We start from the raw sequence: 18,397 nt of genomic DNA on the forward strand, positions 1-18,397 counted from the left end.
GCTAAGCTTGAATAAAGGAGACTATGAAGGTATGAGAGCGGAATTGAGTAGAGTGGATTGGGAAAATAGATTAAAGGGTAAGACGATACATGATCAGTGGTGTACATTTAAGGAGTTATTTTACAACTTCCAAAAAAAATATATTCCACTGAGAAGAAAAGGGTGTAAAAGAAAAGACAGCCATCCGTGGCTAAGTAAAGAAATTAAGGATAGTATTCGACTAAAAACAAGGGCATATAAGGTAGCCAAATCTAGTGGGAGGATAGAGGATTGGGAAAACTTTAAAAGACAGCAAAAAAAACAAAAAGATTGATTAAGAAAGGGAAGATAGATTATGAAAGTAAATTAGCAAAAAATATAAAAACAGATAGTAAGAGTTTTTATAGTTATATAAAAAGAAAAAGGGTGGCTAAAGTAAATGTTGGTCCCTTAGAGGATGAGACCGGGAAATTAATGGTGGGAAATATGGAGATGGCAAAAACACTGAATGAATATTTTACATCAGTCTTTACAGTAGAAGACACTAAGAATATCCCAACACTGGACAAACAGGGGGCTAAAGGGGGGGAGGAGCTAAACACGATCAAAATCACTAAGGAAATGGTACTCGGTAAAATAATGGGACTCAAGGCGGATAAATCACCTGGACCTGATGGCTTACATCCTAGGGTCTTGAGGGAAGTGGCGGTAGGGATTGTGGATGCATTGGTAATAATTTTCCAAAACTCCCTGGACTCGGCAAAGGTCCCGGCAGACTGGAAAACTGCTAATGTAACACTCTTATTTAAAAAGGGCAGTAGACAGAAGGCTGGAAACTATAGACCGGTTAGCCTAACATCTGTGGTAGGTAAAATTTTGGAGTCCATTATTAAGGAGACAGTAACAGGACATTTGGATAATCATAATTTAATAGGACAAAGTCAGCATGGTTTTATGAAGGGGAAGTCATGTTTGACAAGTTTGCTGGAGTTCTTTGAGGAAGTAATGTATAGGGTGGATAAAGGGGAACCAGTGGACGTAGTGTATTTAGACTTCCAAAAGGCATTTGACAAGGTGCCACACAAAAGATTATTGCTTAAGATAAAAAATCACGGGATTGGGGGTAATATTCTGGCATGGATAGAGGATTGGCTATCTAACAGAAGGCAGAGAGTTGGGATAAATGGTTCATTCTCAGACTGGCAATCAGTAACTAGTGGTGTTCCGCAGGGGTCAGTGCTGGGTCCCCAACTCTTTACAATCTATATTAACGATTTGGAGGAGGGGACCGAGTGTAACATATCAAAGTTTGCAGATGATACTAAGATGGGAGGGAAAGTAGTGAGTGAGGAGGACATAAAAAACCTGCAAGGGGACATCGACAGGCTAAGTAAGTGGGCAGAGATTTGGCAGACGGAATACAATACTGGAAAGTGTGAGGTTATGCACTTTGGCAGGAAAAATCGTAGAGCAAGTTATTATCTTAATGGCAAGAAACTGGAAAGTACTGAAGTACAAAGGGATCTGGGGGTCCTGGTGCACGAAACTCAAAAGGTTAGTATGCAGGTGCAGCAAGTGATTAAGAAGGCCAATGGAATGTTGGCTTTCATTGCTAGGGGGATAGAATATAAAAATAGGGAGGTATTGCTTCAGTTGTACAAGGTGTTGGTGAGACTGCACCTGGAATACTGCGTACAGTTTTGGTGTCCATACTTAAGAAAGGACATACTTGCTCTCGAGTCAGTACAAAGAAGGTTCACTCGGTTAATCCCGGGGATGAGGGGATGGACATATGAGGAGAGGTTGAGTAGATTGGGACTCTACTCATTGGAGTTCAGAAGAATGAGAGGCGATCTTATTGAAACATATAAGATTGTGAAGGGGTTGGATCGGGTGGATGCGGGGAAGATGTTCCCGATGATGGGTGAAACTAGAACTAGGGGGCATAGTCTTAGAATAAGGGGTTGCTCTTTCAAAACTGAGATGAGGAGGAACTACTTCACTCAGAGGGTGGTAGGTCCATGCAATATGCTGCCCCAAAAAGCTGTAGAAGCTACATCATTACATAAATTTGAAACAGAAATAGACAGTTTCCTAGAAGTAAAGGGAATTAAGGGTTACAGGGAGCGGGCAGGAATTTGGACATGAGTCTAGGTTCGGATCGGTCATGGCCCTGTGGGTAGCGGAGCGGGCCCAGGGGCCGTGTAGCCTGATCCTGCTCCTATTTCGTGTGTCTAATTCTGTTAGATTCAGGAGATGGTTCTGTGATAGTGGATTGGCGGTTCGGATCAGATCAGCCATGATCTTATTGAATGGCGGAGCAGGCTCGAGGGGCCGATTGGCCTACTCCTGCTCCTATTTCTTATGTTCACTGGTGAGCATAGTTTTTTTTTCTGGCCCATCACAAGGCAACTTAGATAGGTATTTAGGGGTGGGAATTAAGGGGGATTTTGTTAAAACTGTAATTTTAGTCAATTTTCCCTCGTTGTGTCCGTTTTCTCCTCCCCTGTTAAGTAACAGTGTTGCACTAAGCAAAAGAGTGCTGTAGTGGACACTAAGTGTACTGTGAGAAGGAAAGTGCTGTGTTTAAGTAAAAGAGTGTTGCACTAAGCAAAAGAGTGCTGTAGTGGACACTAAGTGTACTGTGAGAAGCAAAGTGCTGCACTAGTTAAAGGTGCCGTATTTAAGTAAGAGTGTACTGTATTAAAGGTGCTGTATTTAAGAAAAAGAGTGTTGCACTAAGCAAAAGAGTGCTGTCGTGGACATTAAGTGTACTGTGTTAAGTAAAAGTGCTGTATCGAGCACAGGTGGGTTGTATTCATTATTTTAAGTTGTTTTCTTTTTGTTTCAATAAATACTGGTCTGTTTTGCACCCAACCACGAGTCTCATTTCTGTCTACATCGCTACCAAATAAGTCTGGCGGTCAGAACCAGGAAAAGGGGAGCGCTTTGAAACCGCACGGGGCTCTGGAGCAGCTCAGAGGCTTCTGACTGGCCAGAGACAATAACCCCATCCCCGTTAATAATTCCTACACAAGTATATCCTTCCTTAGGTAAGGAGACCAAAACTGTTCATGAATGACTTGGAAGGGCACAATTTTGAAATTTGCAGATGACATGAAACTTAGAAGTGTAGTAAATAGTGAGGCAGATAGTAATAGACTTCAAGAAGACATAGACAGGATGGTGGAATGGGCAGACACATGGCAGATAGAAACATAGAAAACAAAACATAGAAAAATAGGAGCAGGAGTAGGCCATTCGGCCCTTCGAGCCTGCTCCGTCATTCAATATGATCATGGCTGATCCTCTATTTCAATACCATATTCCCAATCTCTCCCCAAATTCAACGCTGAAAAGTGTGGGATGATACATTTTGGTAGGAAGAATGAGGAGAGACAATACATGCTAAATGGTACAATTTTCAAGGGGATGCAAGAACAGAAAGACCTGGGGGTGCTTGTGCACAAATCTTTGAAGGTAGCAGGGCAGGTTAACAAAGCAGTTAATAAAGCATATGAGATCCTGAGCCTTATACATAGAGGCCATGGGCTGGATTTTCATTGAGGAGGCGGGACTACAACTTTCGGGGTTGTAGTCCCGCCTCCATCGAGTTGTAGCCAACCCACGCAATTTTGACTTGATTGACCTTGTTGAGCCCGCCCAGCGGGCTCAGCAGACCAATTAAGGGCCACCCGGCAACAGGTGATGTCACAGATTGATATTTCATCTGTCAAGCAAAAGGGTTAGAATACAGGAACAGGGATACCTTGCTGCAGCTGTACAGGGCACTGGTGAGACCACACCTCGAGTACTGTGTACAGTTTTGGTCGCCTCATCTGAGGAAGGATGTTCTTGCCATGGAGGGGGTGCAGCGGCGATTCACCAGGCTGATACCAGGAATGGCGGGAATGACCTATGAGGAGAGACTATGTAGTTTAGGGATGTACACACTGGAGTTTAGAAGATTGAGAGGGGACCTCATAGAAGTGTATAAAATTCTGACAGGTCTAGACAGACTGGATGCAGAAGGAATGTTTCCCTTGGCGGGTGAGAACAGAACTAGAGGACATAATTTAAGGATAAGGGCTAAACCATTTAGGACAGAGATGAGGGGGAATTTCTTCACTCAGAGAGTGGTGAACCTGTGGAACTCATTGCCACAGAGGGCAGTGTACGCCAGCTCATTAAATATATTTAAGAGGGAATTAGATATATTTCTACGGGCAAAAGGGGTTAAGGGTTACGGAGAGAAGGCGGGGACGGGATACTGAATTAAAGGATCAGCCATGATCTCATCGAATGGCGGAGCAGGCACGAAGGGCCGAATGGCCTACTCCTGCTCCTATCTTCTATGTATCTTCTATGTAAGACTTTTTGACAGATGAAATATCAGCGTTTGACAGCTCTCAGGATGATTTAGAGACCTCTCTGGAACAGAAAGCTGAATGCTGCAATTTTAGACAGATCGCAGCCATTCTGCTTTCTGTGCCGGTGAGATGAGGGACTCCTGAGACCTGAAGGAAGGAAGGCTGTAAAGGTAATTAAACTTCTTTAAACACTTTAAACACACCAAACACACTTACCTCTGCACTCATGCACCCATCACTCACCTGAACACCGGACATCTCGACCCCTCCAAGCCCTTCATCCCGACGGCCCGCCTCGCTAACTTGGCATGGTTTGGAGCCATCGGGAATCCCACACTTCAAGAATGAAAATAGGGATTAGGCTAAAAACTGCCTGTTAACTACCAGTTAACAGGCAGTTAATTGGCACTAATTCCCTTCCCGCTTCGGGGAGGCGGGTCCCAGTGCGGGTCGGGTACCCACCTCCTTTGAAACTGGCATGGAGGCGGGTTGGGGGCGGGATGGGTTTGTGCCCCCCCGATTTTGGGATTTTAACCCCCACACGCCTCCAATCCCGCCTCCACGGCTCAATGGAAATCCTGCCCATAGAGTACAAAACCCAGAAGTTGTGCTAAATCTATATAAAACACTAATTCGGCCCCTGCAGGGCTATTTTGCCCAATTCTGGGCACTGCACTTTAGGAAGGACGTGAAGGTTTTGGAGAGGGTACAGAAGAGATTTACCAAAATGGCTCCAGGGATGAGGGATTACAGTTACATGGATAGACTGGAGAAGCTGGGTTTATTCTCCTCAGAGCAGAGAAGGCTAAGAGGAGATTCGATAGAGCTGTTTAAAATCATGAACAGTTTAGATTAAGTAAATAAAAATAAACTGTTTCCAATGGCTGGAGGTTTGATAATGAAAGGGTACAGATTTAAGGTGATTGGCAAAAGAACCAGAGGCGACATAAGGAAAACCGTTTTTATACAATGAGTGGTTAGGATTTGGAATGCACTGCCTGGTGGGCTGGTGAATACAGATTCAATACTAGCCTTCAAAAGGGAATTGGATGAATACTTGAAGGAGAAAAAATCGAAGGACTATGGGGAAAGAGCAGGGGAGTGGGATTAACTGGATTTCTCTATAAAAGAGCCGGCACAGTCTTAATGGGCCTCCTTCTGTGCTGTACTATTCCATGATTCTATGAGTTCACTTTCTTACCCTGTTAGAGATTTCTGGCAGACCTCCAGTTGCTCCTGTAAGTGAGGCAGAAGCTGCCCCATAATGTCATCTCCCACACAGCACTGGACAACAGTTGGAATTTCATGAGCTCGCTGCATAATTTTTATCCACGATTTATCAACATTTTGAAAACGTTTTGCTTCCTAGAAAAAAAAATGCGACCATGTCATCAATTACTAAGTTTTGCAAAATAAGAACTGCACTTGTATCAAGATAAATTCCCGGACAATTTCAGATCAATTCAGTTTTTTTGAACACATTATTATGACAAGACATTATCCCTCTTGCCCCTTCATGAGTGTTCCAATAAATCATCATCTGAGTGAATGTCAGCACGAAATAAGTGCACCCTTTCCTGTATGACTCTAACCACCATGAATAACAAAGTGCGACGTCGGTGCACATTTTATTTAATTGCAGGAAAATCTAAAGTGATCACTGGCCAACCTACTCTTTCCAAACACCATACTTCCCTTGGGTGGCTGCAACTCTGCAGCTTTTTCTGGGTCAGCGTATTGTCACTTCCCACTAGCATGGTGCTCTGACGGAGAAGGGCGGAAGCCTGGCACGCATTGCTTCTTGAAATGCTGTTGCCATTCCACTGGGCCCTGGATCTCTGTCCCCACTGATCAGTAAGATGGCTGGTGTAGTGTCCGGGTATCAATAATACTCGGACTGCAGGAGAACAATAAAACAGGTATTTACTGAACAGAGGGGAACTCAAGACTGAAATACAGAAGCCTGCTATGGCTTTATATACAGGGGTGGTCACTGCCGGTACTGCAGTGTAGAATCAGTTCTTCTCTTAAAGGTATATACACAACAATTCCACCCTTTTAGATAAACAGAACATAACATTCATTTAACAACTAAATAATAACTAATTACAATTACAATTTTCTCTGTACTATATACATCAACTGAAATAATCATTTCTAAGTTCAGTCTTTGAGGAGGCTTCCTGATCCTGACTGGATAGCGCCTTTCTTGAGTATCCTGTTCTTGCGGCGGAGTTGATTCTGGCTCATTGTCATTGGTTGGTTCGTCAGCTTCCAATACCACTGCTTCTGAGGTAGACGCAATCTGTACTTCAGGTTGATTACCAGGTGCACCTGCTCGTGGTATGGGTTTGGCTTGTTCCTGTGACTCTAGAATCTGGTCAGCATGGCATCTCACGATGCTCTCTCCAACGTCCACTGTGTACATTAGTGGTCCCTGCTGTGTGCATATCGTTCCTGGCTGCCATTTTTCTGTTCGGTAGTCGCGGGCCAAGACTGGTTGCCCTATCTTGAAGCTCCTGGTTGGCTTCTCATTTATGTGCTGGAATTGCTTATCCTCAACATCTCGTCTTATGTTTGGTTTGAGCAAATCCAGGCGACATCTTAGCCTTCAGTTGAAGAACATTATGGCTGGAGCTTGGTTGGTGACTGCATGTGTCGCATTCCGGTAAGCAAACAAGAAATTATCCACCTTGTGTTGTAGTGGTATGTCGTCATTATACATTGCCTTTATTGCCTTTTTAAAGGTCTGAACAAACCTCTCAGCCAATTCATTTGTGGCTGGATGATATGGGGCAGATGTGTAATGTTTCACCCCATTATTCCTCAGAAACCTCCGGAAATCCTCGGACACAAACTGTGGCCCATTGTCGGAGCAAATCTGTTCTGGCAAGCCATTCCTGGCGAAGATGGTCGGTAGGACTGCAATAGTTCTCTCCATGGTGGTGGAGGACATTTTGATGACCTCTGGCCATTTCGAATGGGTGTCCACAGCGATTAGGAACATTGAGTCCATAAATGGACCAGCAAAATCAATGTGTACCCGTTGCCATGGAGATGAGGGCCACTCCCATGGATGTAGCGGGGCCTGTGGTGGAGCGTTTTAGACCTTCTGGCATCCTGTGCATCTCTTGGTCATATCCTCGATTTCTTTATCGATTCCTGGCCACCACACAAACGCCCTGGCTAGGCTCTTCATTTTTACCCCTCCCAGATGACCCTCACGAAGCTCATTGAGCACTCTATCTCTCAACTTGGGTGGAATTACCACTCGGGATCCACACATCAAGGTCCACCGGCACACTGACAGCTGTTCTCTCCTTGGCGAGAATGCTGGCAACAGTGAGTCGCCATGTGCTAGCCATCCCTTCACCGTCAAATCATAGACCCGAGAGAGTGTCGGGTCATTTCGGGTTTCCTTCTCTATACTTCAGTTTGTAACAGGTAGACATTAGACTATGGTCGCATGGAATCTCTCAACAGGGTCCACTGCAGGTGCTTCCTCTACCTTAGGCAACGGTAGGCGCGACAGCCCATCAGCGTTTCCATGCTGTTTCATACCCTTGTACTCTATGTCGTACTGATGTGCCCCTAGAAAAAGTGACCATCTTTGCAGCCGTTGCGCCGTCATCACCGGAACACCCTTCTTTGGGTTAAAAATGGAGACCAGGGGCTGATGATCAGTCAGTAGGGTGAATTTCTGCCCGTGCAGATAGTGATTGAATTTCTTCACCCCCCACACCAGGCCGAGGGCCTCCCTGTCAACCTGGGCGTAGTTACGCTCGGCTGAGGTTAACGAGCGCGACGCAAAGGCTATTGGCCTCTCTGAACTGTCAAAGAATTTGTGTGACAGCACCGCTCCGATGCCGTAGGGAGACGCATCATATGCTAACCAAATCGGTGGTGTTGGATTGAAGTGATTAGGCATTTACATTTCTGAAAGGCACGCTTACACTCATCACTCCATTTCCATGTTACTCCAGTTTGCAGCAGGGCGTTCAGTGGGTGCAGAATTGTAGATAAATTCGGCAAGAACTTATGGTACTGGTTCACCAACCCGAGGAACGACCTCAGTTGCGACACATTTTCCGGTGCTGGAGCCTTGACTACAGCCTCAATCTTGTCCGGCGACTTGTGCAACCCTTCCTCATCAATCATGTGGCCACAATACGAGATTTCTCTCCTGAAGAACTCGCATTTGGAGCAGTTGGCTCGTAGCCCATATTCCTGTAATCTCGTGTGCACCTGCTCCAGGTTGGCAAGGTGTTCACTGTCATTTTCGCCCGTAACCAGGATGTCGTCCAAATAACACTGGGTCCCCGGGATCCCTTGCAGGACTTGTTCCATCGCCCTCTGCCAAATAGCCGGGGCTGATGCTACCCCGAATACCAGTCGATTGTACTGGTAAAGGCCTTTGTGAGTGTTTATCGTGAGGTATTTCCTAGATGTTTCTTCCACCTCCATTTGTAGATACGCTTGGGCCAGATCAATCTTTGTAAAGCGTTTCCCTCCAGATAGTGAGGCGAAAATATCTTCTATCTGTGGAAGTGGATATTGTACTGTGTGCAGGACTGGGTTCACAGTTACCTTGAAGTCCCCACAGATGCGAACCTTCTTCGGTTCCCCAGGCGTGCTGCTCAATGATTTCTTCATTACAGGAACGATGGGTGTGGCCCACTCGCTCCAGTCCACCTTGGACAGCACACCCGAACGCTCCAGACTCTCCAGCTCTGCTTCAACGGCTGGGTGGATCGCGTAAGGTACCGGTCTGGCCATAAAAATTTTGGGGTTTATGTTATCTTTGATTTTTATCATTGCCGTTACTCCTTTTAGAGTCCCAAGTCCTTGTTGGAACATCTCTTTCGCGTCAGTTAGAATTTTTGACAGTCGTCCAGGTGTGACGTCATCATCCTTTTTATCAGTCACAGTTAGCGCCTGAATGGAATGCCAATCCAGTTGTATTTTTTGGCTCCATTCACGTCCCAATAATGGTGGTCCTCCATCTGGTAGTATATATAGATACAGTTTCTGTGTTTCCTTGCTGTTGTATTCAACTGGCACCCTTATTTTTCCTCTGGGGTAGACTTTTTGCCCCGTGTATGTCTTCAATACAATTGACGTGTCCTTCAAGGGTATGTGTGAGAATAGCCGCTCATAGTCTCGTCGATTCATGACAGTTAGGGCTGATCCTGTGTCCAATTCCATCTTTACTGGGGACCCTGCTATCATGAGGGTGACCCAAATGGTTCGGTGATCCTCCTTTGCGATCACGTTGTGTAACTTTGGACAACTTAGTCTCCTGCTCCCGGAGTCCTTATCACTTTCCTGATCTTCCGAACTGCTGTCTGTCAATTTCTTTACTTTCTTGTACTTTTCCTTAGTAGTTCTTGTCGTGTTGGTTTTCTTTCCCGACCTGCAGACTCTTGCTATGTGTCCCATTTTCCCACATTGCCTGCATACTTTGTCCTTAAACCAGCAGTCCTTCTGATCATGGGTTGTTCTGCCGCAGCGATAGCACTTTTCTGCTCCATACGCCATTTCGTTAGCGCTGTATTCCTGTGGTTTCTGTTGTATTTCCGCAGCTCCCCGTGCTGCTGATTCGTAGGATACTGCCACGCTGAAAGCCTGTTCTAGCGTCAGGTCCTTTTCCGAAAGTAGTCGTTTCTGGGTTCCTTCACTCTGGAGCCCGCAGACAAACTTATCCCGCAAGGTGTCTGCCAGTCCTGCTCCGAACTGGCAGTGCTTCGATAACTTGCGTAGTTCCGTAAGATAGTCAGCATTGCTCTCATCTTTGTGCTGGTTTCTTTTATGGAACTTGAATTTTTCTGCTATCAGCAGCGGTGTAGGGTTTAGGTGTTCCTGTAAGATATTAACAATCTCTTCAAAACTTTTCTCCATTGGTTTAGCTGGGGTAATTAAATTCCACAATAGGCCGTACGTTCTCGCGCCCATCAAATTTAATAATACCGACGCCTTCTTTCCATCGGCCACCTCATTTGCCTCGCAGTACACTTCAATTCTTTCCACATATGTGGTCCAGTCTTCCACCTCGTTGTCGAAAGCAGTGATACTGCCACTCTTCGGCATCTTGAGTGATTTAAAATGGCGCCTCCCGCACTTTTCCTTCTTCCCCAATGGAATAAAATGGCGCCTCCCGCACTTTTCCTTCTTCCCCTTGCTGCCACGCTGCTCCTAGCGTTCTACAGGGTAATGGCGGCGACCCGCAGCTTCGGCGCATGTCACTTTTCCTTCCCCTCGTTCTATCCTCTCCACGCTGCCCGGTTCTTGCGCACTGACCGCGCCCTGTGTGCTCCACCCTCTCTCTCTCTCTCTTCCTCCCGACGACGCTGCACGGCCCCTTTGCAGAGCCGCTCAATCGAGCCCGAGCCCGCCGCAGTCCGGAAGGGTCAGGGCACTACCTGCTACCAGCACGACTTGCTGGAACACCTCGACTGGGGAGCCAGGCCCAGCTCTCCACAGCCTCCCCTGCAACTCTCCGATGGATCCCTGGGCGGTTGCCCGCGGTCGACGCCCGCCGTTCTGACTTGGACCTCCAAAAGGCTTCTCTTCAGGGAAAAGATCCCCGTGAGGTGATGCAGTACTGCAGGTGAGTTCGAACCTGCCCGTCGCCAGTGTAGTGTCCGGGTATCAATAATACTCGGACTGCAGGAGAACAATAAAACAGGTATTTACTGAACAGATGGGAACTCAAGACTGAAATACAGAAGCCTGCTATGGCTTTATATACAGGGGTGGTCACTGCCGGTACTGCAGTATAGAATCAGTTCTTCTCTTAAAGGTACATACACAACAGCTGGTGTAATGCCAACTATCAGATCCTGAAACCCTGAGAGGAAATAGCATGTGTCACGGCTGCCAACGTCTGGAAGCCATTATGCTGGCCACTCTTTTTTACCGGAAAACAGAAGTGGATGCCAGCACAAGTGCAACAGCAAGTGAATATATCAGATCCTACAATGTATGAACTGAAGATGGAAAGATGTTTAGGAGGTGCCAGAGACATCTGCAGAGACATTTTTAATGCTGACTAAATTGAAACTAAGAGAAAATGCAAAATGGAAATAGGCAGATTTTTTTGGTTAAGTTTCGGTTAAGCGTACCAAGGGCAAAAACAGCAGCCCATATAAATTGGAAAAGGGTGAAAAAGGAATGGCAAGCAGTTAAAGTAAGCAAGAATGGCTGGGGCTGCAGAATTAATGGATGGCATGGAGGGAATATCACTTTCTTTAAAATGTGCAATATTTAAAGTCTCAAGTGAGATGATTGTATGCCAGTTTTTAAGTTAGATTGTTTTCCACTGAGTAATATGATTACATTATAATGCTCACGTCATATCAAAGTGGAATCATGCTGTCCCCATGGCCCAGTGGGTAAATATGCAGCGTGGTATAGCACTAAACCAACAGGCCAGAAAGTCCCAGTTTGATCCCAGGTCGACACTGAACTCGCTGATCTCGGTTGAAGTTGGTGGTAGACACTACAATCAGTAGAACTATAGCTTTACCACCAGTTCAACTGGTTTATTTCAGCATTAAACAGCTTGTCAGTTTTAACTACAAGGTATGTTACAGGTATGGCACCAGTAGACACTTTAATACAGCTTTTGTATCTTTGCTTATGTTTGTTGGCATTGGATGGAATAGCTGCTACTTGAAAGTAGGTAGAAGCCAGTAATGTAATTAAGGCTTTACAAAGTTGTAATCTGAGAAGTGTATTAGAGAGGGTTGCAGCCATTGTCTAAACCCCAGGATTAGATTAGTGTCTGGAATCATTAGTATCAGATTTTTTTAATACATAGTCTGAGGTGGCACAGTGGTATTAAGTGCTCCAGCTTGCTGTACTATTGTAAAAGTATTGGGTGGAGCAGAAGTGCTTTCATGCAAAGCAGTTCACCCTAAACCAAAGATGTGCGGGTTAGGTTGATTGGCTATGATAAATTGACCCTTAGTGTTAGGGGGATTAAATACGTGGGGCTACGGGATAGGGTGGGATATGTGTTGGTGTGGGGGTTACGGGGATCGGGTGGGATATGTGTTGGTGCAGGCTCGATGGGCCGAAATGGCCTCTATCTGCACTGTGGGGTTTCTGTGTTCTGTGTAAACTGTTACTATTAATCTTCTAGCAGCTAAATGAAAAGCAATGCTAAACTTGTATAGGACCCTGGCCAGCCACGCTTAAGAGTACTGTGCACATTTCTGGGTGCCATACTATAAAAAGGACATAGAAGAATTGGAGAAAGTGCAAAAAAGATTTACAAGGATGGTACCAGAACTGAGAGATTACAGCAATTGGGAAAATTTGAACAAGTTGGGGCTTTTTTCTTTTGAAAAGAGAAGACTTAGTGGTCTATAAAATTATGAATCCATTGGACTGGGTAGAGAATGTAGGATAATCCAAAACTAGGGACCATAGTTACTAATGAATCCAATAGGGAAATAGGAGACATTTCTTTACTTAGTGAGTGGTTACAATGTGGAACTCGTTACCGCAAGGAGCAGTTGAGGCAAATAGCATAGATGTATTTATGGGGAAGCTAAATAAGCACATGAAGGGGAAAGGAATAAAAGGATATGCTGATAGGGTTAGATGGAGTGGTAGACAGAATAGCTGAGATACTTTCAAAAGGAAACTAGACGAGTATGTGAGAAAAGGGAATCAAAAAATATGCTGAAAGGCTGAGATGAGACAGGTGGAATGGGAGGAAACTCATGTGGACTAGTTGGACTGAATGGCCTGTTTCTGTGCGGTAAAACAGGACCATCATTTGTAAAGATTCCATTTACACATTCCGTAACACAAGTGGAGCTACGTAGTTAGCCCACAGTGAATAAACCACAGCCACAACAGTGTAAAATAAAAGACTGGCTGGTAACCAATAAAACAGTGAGCCAGCATCATAATGGGACCTCTGATGGGAAAGGCCCATCCACAGTACAAATAACAAGCCCATAATGCTAACAGGGAATGGTAGTAACAGTGATTTTTATCTGTCAGTGACTTTGGTTGAACTTTATACTTATATTTATATTTGGTTGGACTTTATACTTGATATAGATTCTATTGTCCTTGTTGATGAGGTGTTCTTTTAAAAATTAATTTCATTTGAGGAAGGAAATGCATCAATATTTGTGTAACTTTGTATCTTTTGTTAAGTACAGAAAGTTCCCTGATTGTTTCCTTCTAACCTAAAAATATTTGTATTACTGACAGCAGGCTGTGTCATAAAAATGGTTAATAAATGTAAACCAGATGTTTTGAAGTCTACAGTTGTTTTAGTTTTGCTAACTGAACTTGTAACAAATGCCACAGTCCTAAAGCATAGAAAGGCCCTCTGAAGTACATTCTCTTTGGTCTCTGTTTTGGGTGCTCTGATGTAAATAAAAACAGAGATTAGGGGTTAAAGGTAGTTACTCGGATTGGCAAACGGTGGGAAGTGGTGTTCCACAAGGATCGGTGCTGGGAGCACTGGTGTTCATCATTTACATAAACAATTTGAATTTGGGAATCGGAAGTACAATTTCAAAATTTGCCGATGACACCAAATTGAGGGGTGTAGTTAACACAGAGGACTACGACAAAATACAGGAAGACATTAATAAACTTGCAGAATGGGCATGTAATTGGCAAATGAACTTCAATATAAATAAGCGTGAGATGGTATATTTTGGCAGGAAGAATAAGTGGGGGCCACATACTCCTTGGAAAATAAGTATCTAAATGGGGTGAAGGAACAGGGGGACCTGGGGGTACAGATACACAAATCACAAAAAATAGTGATGCAGGTTAATAAGGCCATTAAAAAAGCACACAAATTACTTGGGTTCATTTCTAGAGGGATATAATTGAAAAACAGAGAAGTTAAACCTGTATTGAACCTTGTTTAGACTACACTTGGAGTACTGTGAACAGTTCTGGCATCCGTATTATAAGAAGGATACAGAGAAGGTGCAAAAAAGATTTACTAGAATGATACCAGACTGAGAGGTTATACCTATCAGGAACAATTGAACAGGCTGGGGCTCTTTTCTCTAGAAAAGAGAAAACTGATAGGGTAGACGTAAAGAAGATGTTTCCACTTGGGGGGCGAGACCAGCACTAGGGCCAAAATGTAAGATAGTCACTAATCAATCCGATAGGGAATTCAGCAGAAATGTCTTTACCCAGAGTGGTTAGAATGTGGAACTCGTTACCGCAAGGAGTAGTTAAAGCAAATAGCACAGATGCATTTAAGGGGAAGCTAGATAAAAACATGAGGATGAAAGGAATCGAAGGATATGTTGATGGGTTAGATGAAGACGGGTGGGAGGAGGCTTGTGTGGAGCATAAACACCAACATGGACCAGTTGGCCTATTTCTGTGCTGTAAATACAATGGGGGAAAAATTCGTTAGCGACCATTTTGGGTTGCTAACATTGCCTGGGCGCGCCTGGCAAAAAATAGCGCCGACAATCATTAAATTCAGTTTTAGCGCCCCAAGAGGGAGGTGGAACGCTAATTCAAGCACTTCACTTCCTTCTTAGAGTGCTAACCCCAAATATCGGGCTGGTGCGTTCTGCAGCGTGACGCACTGGGCCACATAGCGCTGCCGTATAGAAGGGCTCCACCCCTCATTAAAGGGGAGGGCCCAAGCCCACAACTCTGCAGGGCCCTACCTGGACCACCGAAGCGGGGTGCCGTGCCAGCAGCCAGATCGTGGCACGGACCCCGCGTTAAAAGACGCAGCGGGCTGCGACAAGTAAGTCAGCTGATTTTCTTCCCCCGTCTGCCACCTCCCCATTACTTATCGCCCTCCTGCCGCTCCGTTCCCACCCCCTGAATCGGTCGCTGTCATCGTCCGGCGCAGATTCAGGGGGCGTGGGCCAATTTTGCAGGCGGGGCAAAAATGGGGCACTGCGCACGGTCATCACCTGTGCAGTGGAGCGGGGCACTACCGGTTCCTGCCGCCACTAAACTCGCACATAATTTAGCGGGAATTGTTAGCGGCACTGCGCCTGGGCAAAAAGTCGTTTGTGTCCCATTAGCGCCCCCTGGAGGTGCTAACGGGAGGTGCAAATGCACCAAATTTCTATCTCTATGTAATGCAATGTAATATTGGAGCAGCACCCTCCCATTCCTAAGGAGGTTTTTGGTGCTCCTCTTCTGCTTGCATGCTAGCAGGCTGCGAATCAGATGATAATCGATCCCTCCAGGGGACCACTCTGGCCCTGATTAATGTGATACGGTATCCACATCATATATGCTCCAGCCAGAAACAGGTCAGATCTCACTTGAAAGAACTCAGCGAATCAGCATTCGCCACGTGAGCCAATCACCTTAAATTAGTGTCCTCTGGTTACAGACTCTTCTGTCACTGGAATCAGTGTCTCCTTATTTACTCTATCAAAACCCTTCATGATTTTGAGCACCTCAATCAAATTTCCTTTTAACCTTCCCTGCTCTAAGGAGAACAATCTCAGCTACTCCAGTCTGCCCACATAACTGAAGTCCCTCAATCTTGGTATCATTCTAGTAAATCTTTTCTGTACCTTCTCTAAGGCCTTGACATCCTTCCTAAAGTATGGTGCCCAGAATTGAACATAATACTCCAGCTGAGGCCTAAGCAGTGTTTTATAAAGGTTTAGCATAACTTCCTTGCCTTTGTACTCTATTCCTCTATCAATAGGAAGTGCTGAAGTGCTCTTGCATGGCTCAACAAGCCAAATGGCCTCCTTCTGTGCTGTAATCATTTTATAATTCTTTGATTCTATAAAGCCAAGGATCCGATATGCTTTTTTTAACAGCCTTCTCAACTTGTCCTGCTACCTTTAAAAAATTGTGTACTACTACTATCTGCTCTCTGTCTCTTATCTAATTTTGTATCCATGCTGCTACTGTCCCTTTAATCACATGAGCTTCAATTTGGCTAACAAGTTGATTACGTGGTACTTTATCAAATGCCTTTTGAAAGACCATATATACATCAACTGCACTACCCTCATCAACCCGCTCCTTTACTTGAACTGAAAAACAAAAAAGGGCCAATCACACTGCTGGGAGTGTACTATAGACCCCCAAACAGTCAGAGGGAGATGGAAGAGCAAATATGTAGGCAAATTTCTGAGACGTGCAAAAATAGGGCAGTAATAGTAGGGGATTTCAACTTACCTAATATTAACTGGGATAAAATTAGTGTGAAAGGTATAGAGGGAGCAGAATTCTTAAAATGCATTCAGAGCTTTTTTAGCCAGTATGTAGCAAGCCCAACAAGAGAGGGGCAGATCTGGACCTAGTTTTAGGGAATGAAGCTGGGCAGGTGGAAAGGGTATCAGTGGGAGAGTATATTGATGGTAGTGATCATAATTCAGTTAGATTCAGGGTAGTTATGGAAAACAGCAAGGATAGTCCAGGAATACAAGTTCTCAATTGGGGAAAAGCTAATTTTACTAAGCTGAGATGTGATTTAGCCAAAGTGGACTGGAGACCAAAACTTGAAGGTAAATCAGTGTCAGAGCAGTGGAAGGCATTCAAGGAGGAGATAGTGAGGGTTCAGAGCAAGTATGTTCCCTTAAAGAAAAAGGGTGAGACTAACAAATCTAGAGCTCCCTGGATATCAAGGGGCATACAGGGGAGGATAAAGAAAAAAAAGGAAGCTAATGACAGATACCGAGGGCCCAATACTGCAGAAATCCTAGAGGAGTATAGAAAGTGCAGGGGTGAAATTAAAAAGGAAATTAGGAAAGCAAAGAGAGGGCATGAAATAATATTGGCAAGTAAAATCGAGGAAAACCCAAAGATGTTTTATAAATACATTAAGAGCAAGAGGATAACTAAAGTAAGAGTAGGACCTATTAGGGACCATAAAGGTAACCTGCGTGTGGAGGCAGAAGACATGGGTATGGTTCTTAATGAATACTTTGTGTCTGTTTTCACAAAAGAGAGGGACGGTGCAGAAATTACAATCAGGGAGGAGGAGTGTGAAATATTAGATGAAATAAGCATAGTGAAAGAGAAAGTGGATAAGTCCCCAGGCCCGGATGAAATGTATCCCAGACTGTGAAGAGAAGTAAGAGAGGAAATAGCAGAGGCTCTGACCATCATTTTCCAATCCTCTCTGGCTACAGGTGTGGTGTCAGAGGACTGCTAACATGGTACCATTGTTTAAAAAAGGAGAAAGGGATAGACTGAGTAATTACAGGCCAGTCAGCCTAACCTCGGTGGTGGGAAAATTATTGGAAAAAATTCTGAGGGACAGGATAAATCTTCATTTAGAAAGACACGGATTAATCAGGAACAGTCAGCATGGATTTGTTAAGTGAAAGTCATGTCTGACTAAAAACAGAAAATGCTGGAAATACTCAGCAGGCCAGGCAGCATCTGTGGAGAGAGAAACAGAGTTAACTTTTCAGATCGATGACCCTTCATCAGAACTAGAAAAAGTTGGAGATGTAACAGGTTTTTAAGCAAGTGTGGGGGCAGGGAAAGGGGGGAGGAGAGGAAAGAACAAAAGGGAAGGTCTGTGATAGGGTGGAAGGCAGGAGAGATTAAGAGACAAAAGGGATGATGGTGCAAGGCAAAAGGAGATGGTAATGGGACAAGTTAAGAAACAAAAGATGACTCTAGATGAAGTGTAAATGGCAATGGCAGAATGATCGATAGCTGCCATGTGAGAGAGAGAAAAAAAATGGAAAAGAAAGATGGGGCAGAGGTTATGGTCTGAAATTGTTGAACTCGATGTTGAGTCCAGAAGGCTGTAAAGTGCCCAATCGAAAGATGAGGTGCTGTTCCTTGAGCTTACATTGAGCTTCATTGGAACAGTGTAAGAGGCCGAGGACGGAGAGGTCTGAGTGGGAGTGGAGCGGAGAATTAAAGTGACAGGTGACCAGAAGCTCGGGGTCACCTTTACGTGTCTGACTAACTTGATTGAATTTTTTGAGGAGGTAACAAGGAGGGTCGATGAGGGTAGTGCATTTGATGTAGACTGTATGGACTTTATCAAGGCTTTTGAGAAGGTCCCGCATGGCAGACTGGTCACGAAATTGACTCAGAGG

The 18,397-nt window shown here is 44.7% G+C and overlaps 1 protein-coding gene across 1 annotated transcript in view; it reads right to left on the minus strand.

Moving 5' to 3' along the window:
* LOC147113152 (dynein axonemal heavy chain 8-like) overlaps positions 1–18,397 on the minus strand; it is a 1,456,516-nt gene that overhangs the window by 1,185,177 nt on the left and 252,942 nt on the right. Inside the window, exon 10 of the mRNA XM_085998053.1 lies at positions 5,551–5,714. Coding sequence (XP_085854179.1) covers positions 5,551–5,714 — 164 coding nt within the window. The remainder of the gene's footprint in view (positions 1–5,550; positions 5,715–18,397) is intronic.

The sequence above is a fragment of the Somniosus microcephalus genome, chromosome 9, assembly GCF_052327205.1.
Source record: "Somniosus microcephalus isolate GS21.2 chromosome 9, FLI_Smic_1.0, whole genome shotgun sequence".
NCBI classification, from domain to species: Eukaryota; Metazoa; Chordata; class Chondrichthyes; order Squaliformes; family Somniosidae; genus Somniosus; species Somniosus microcephalus.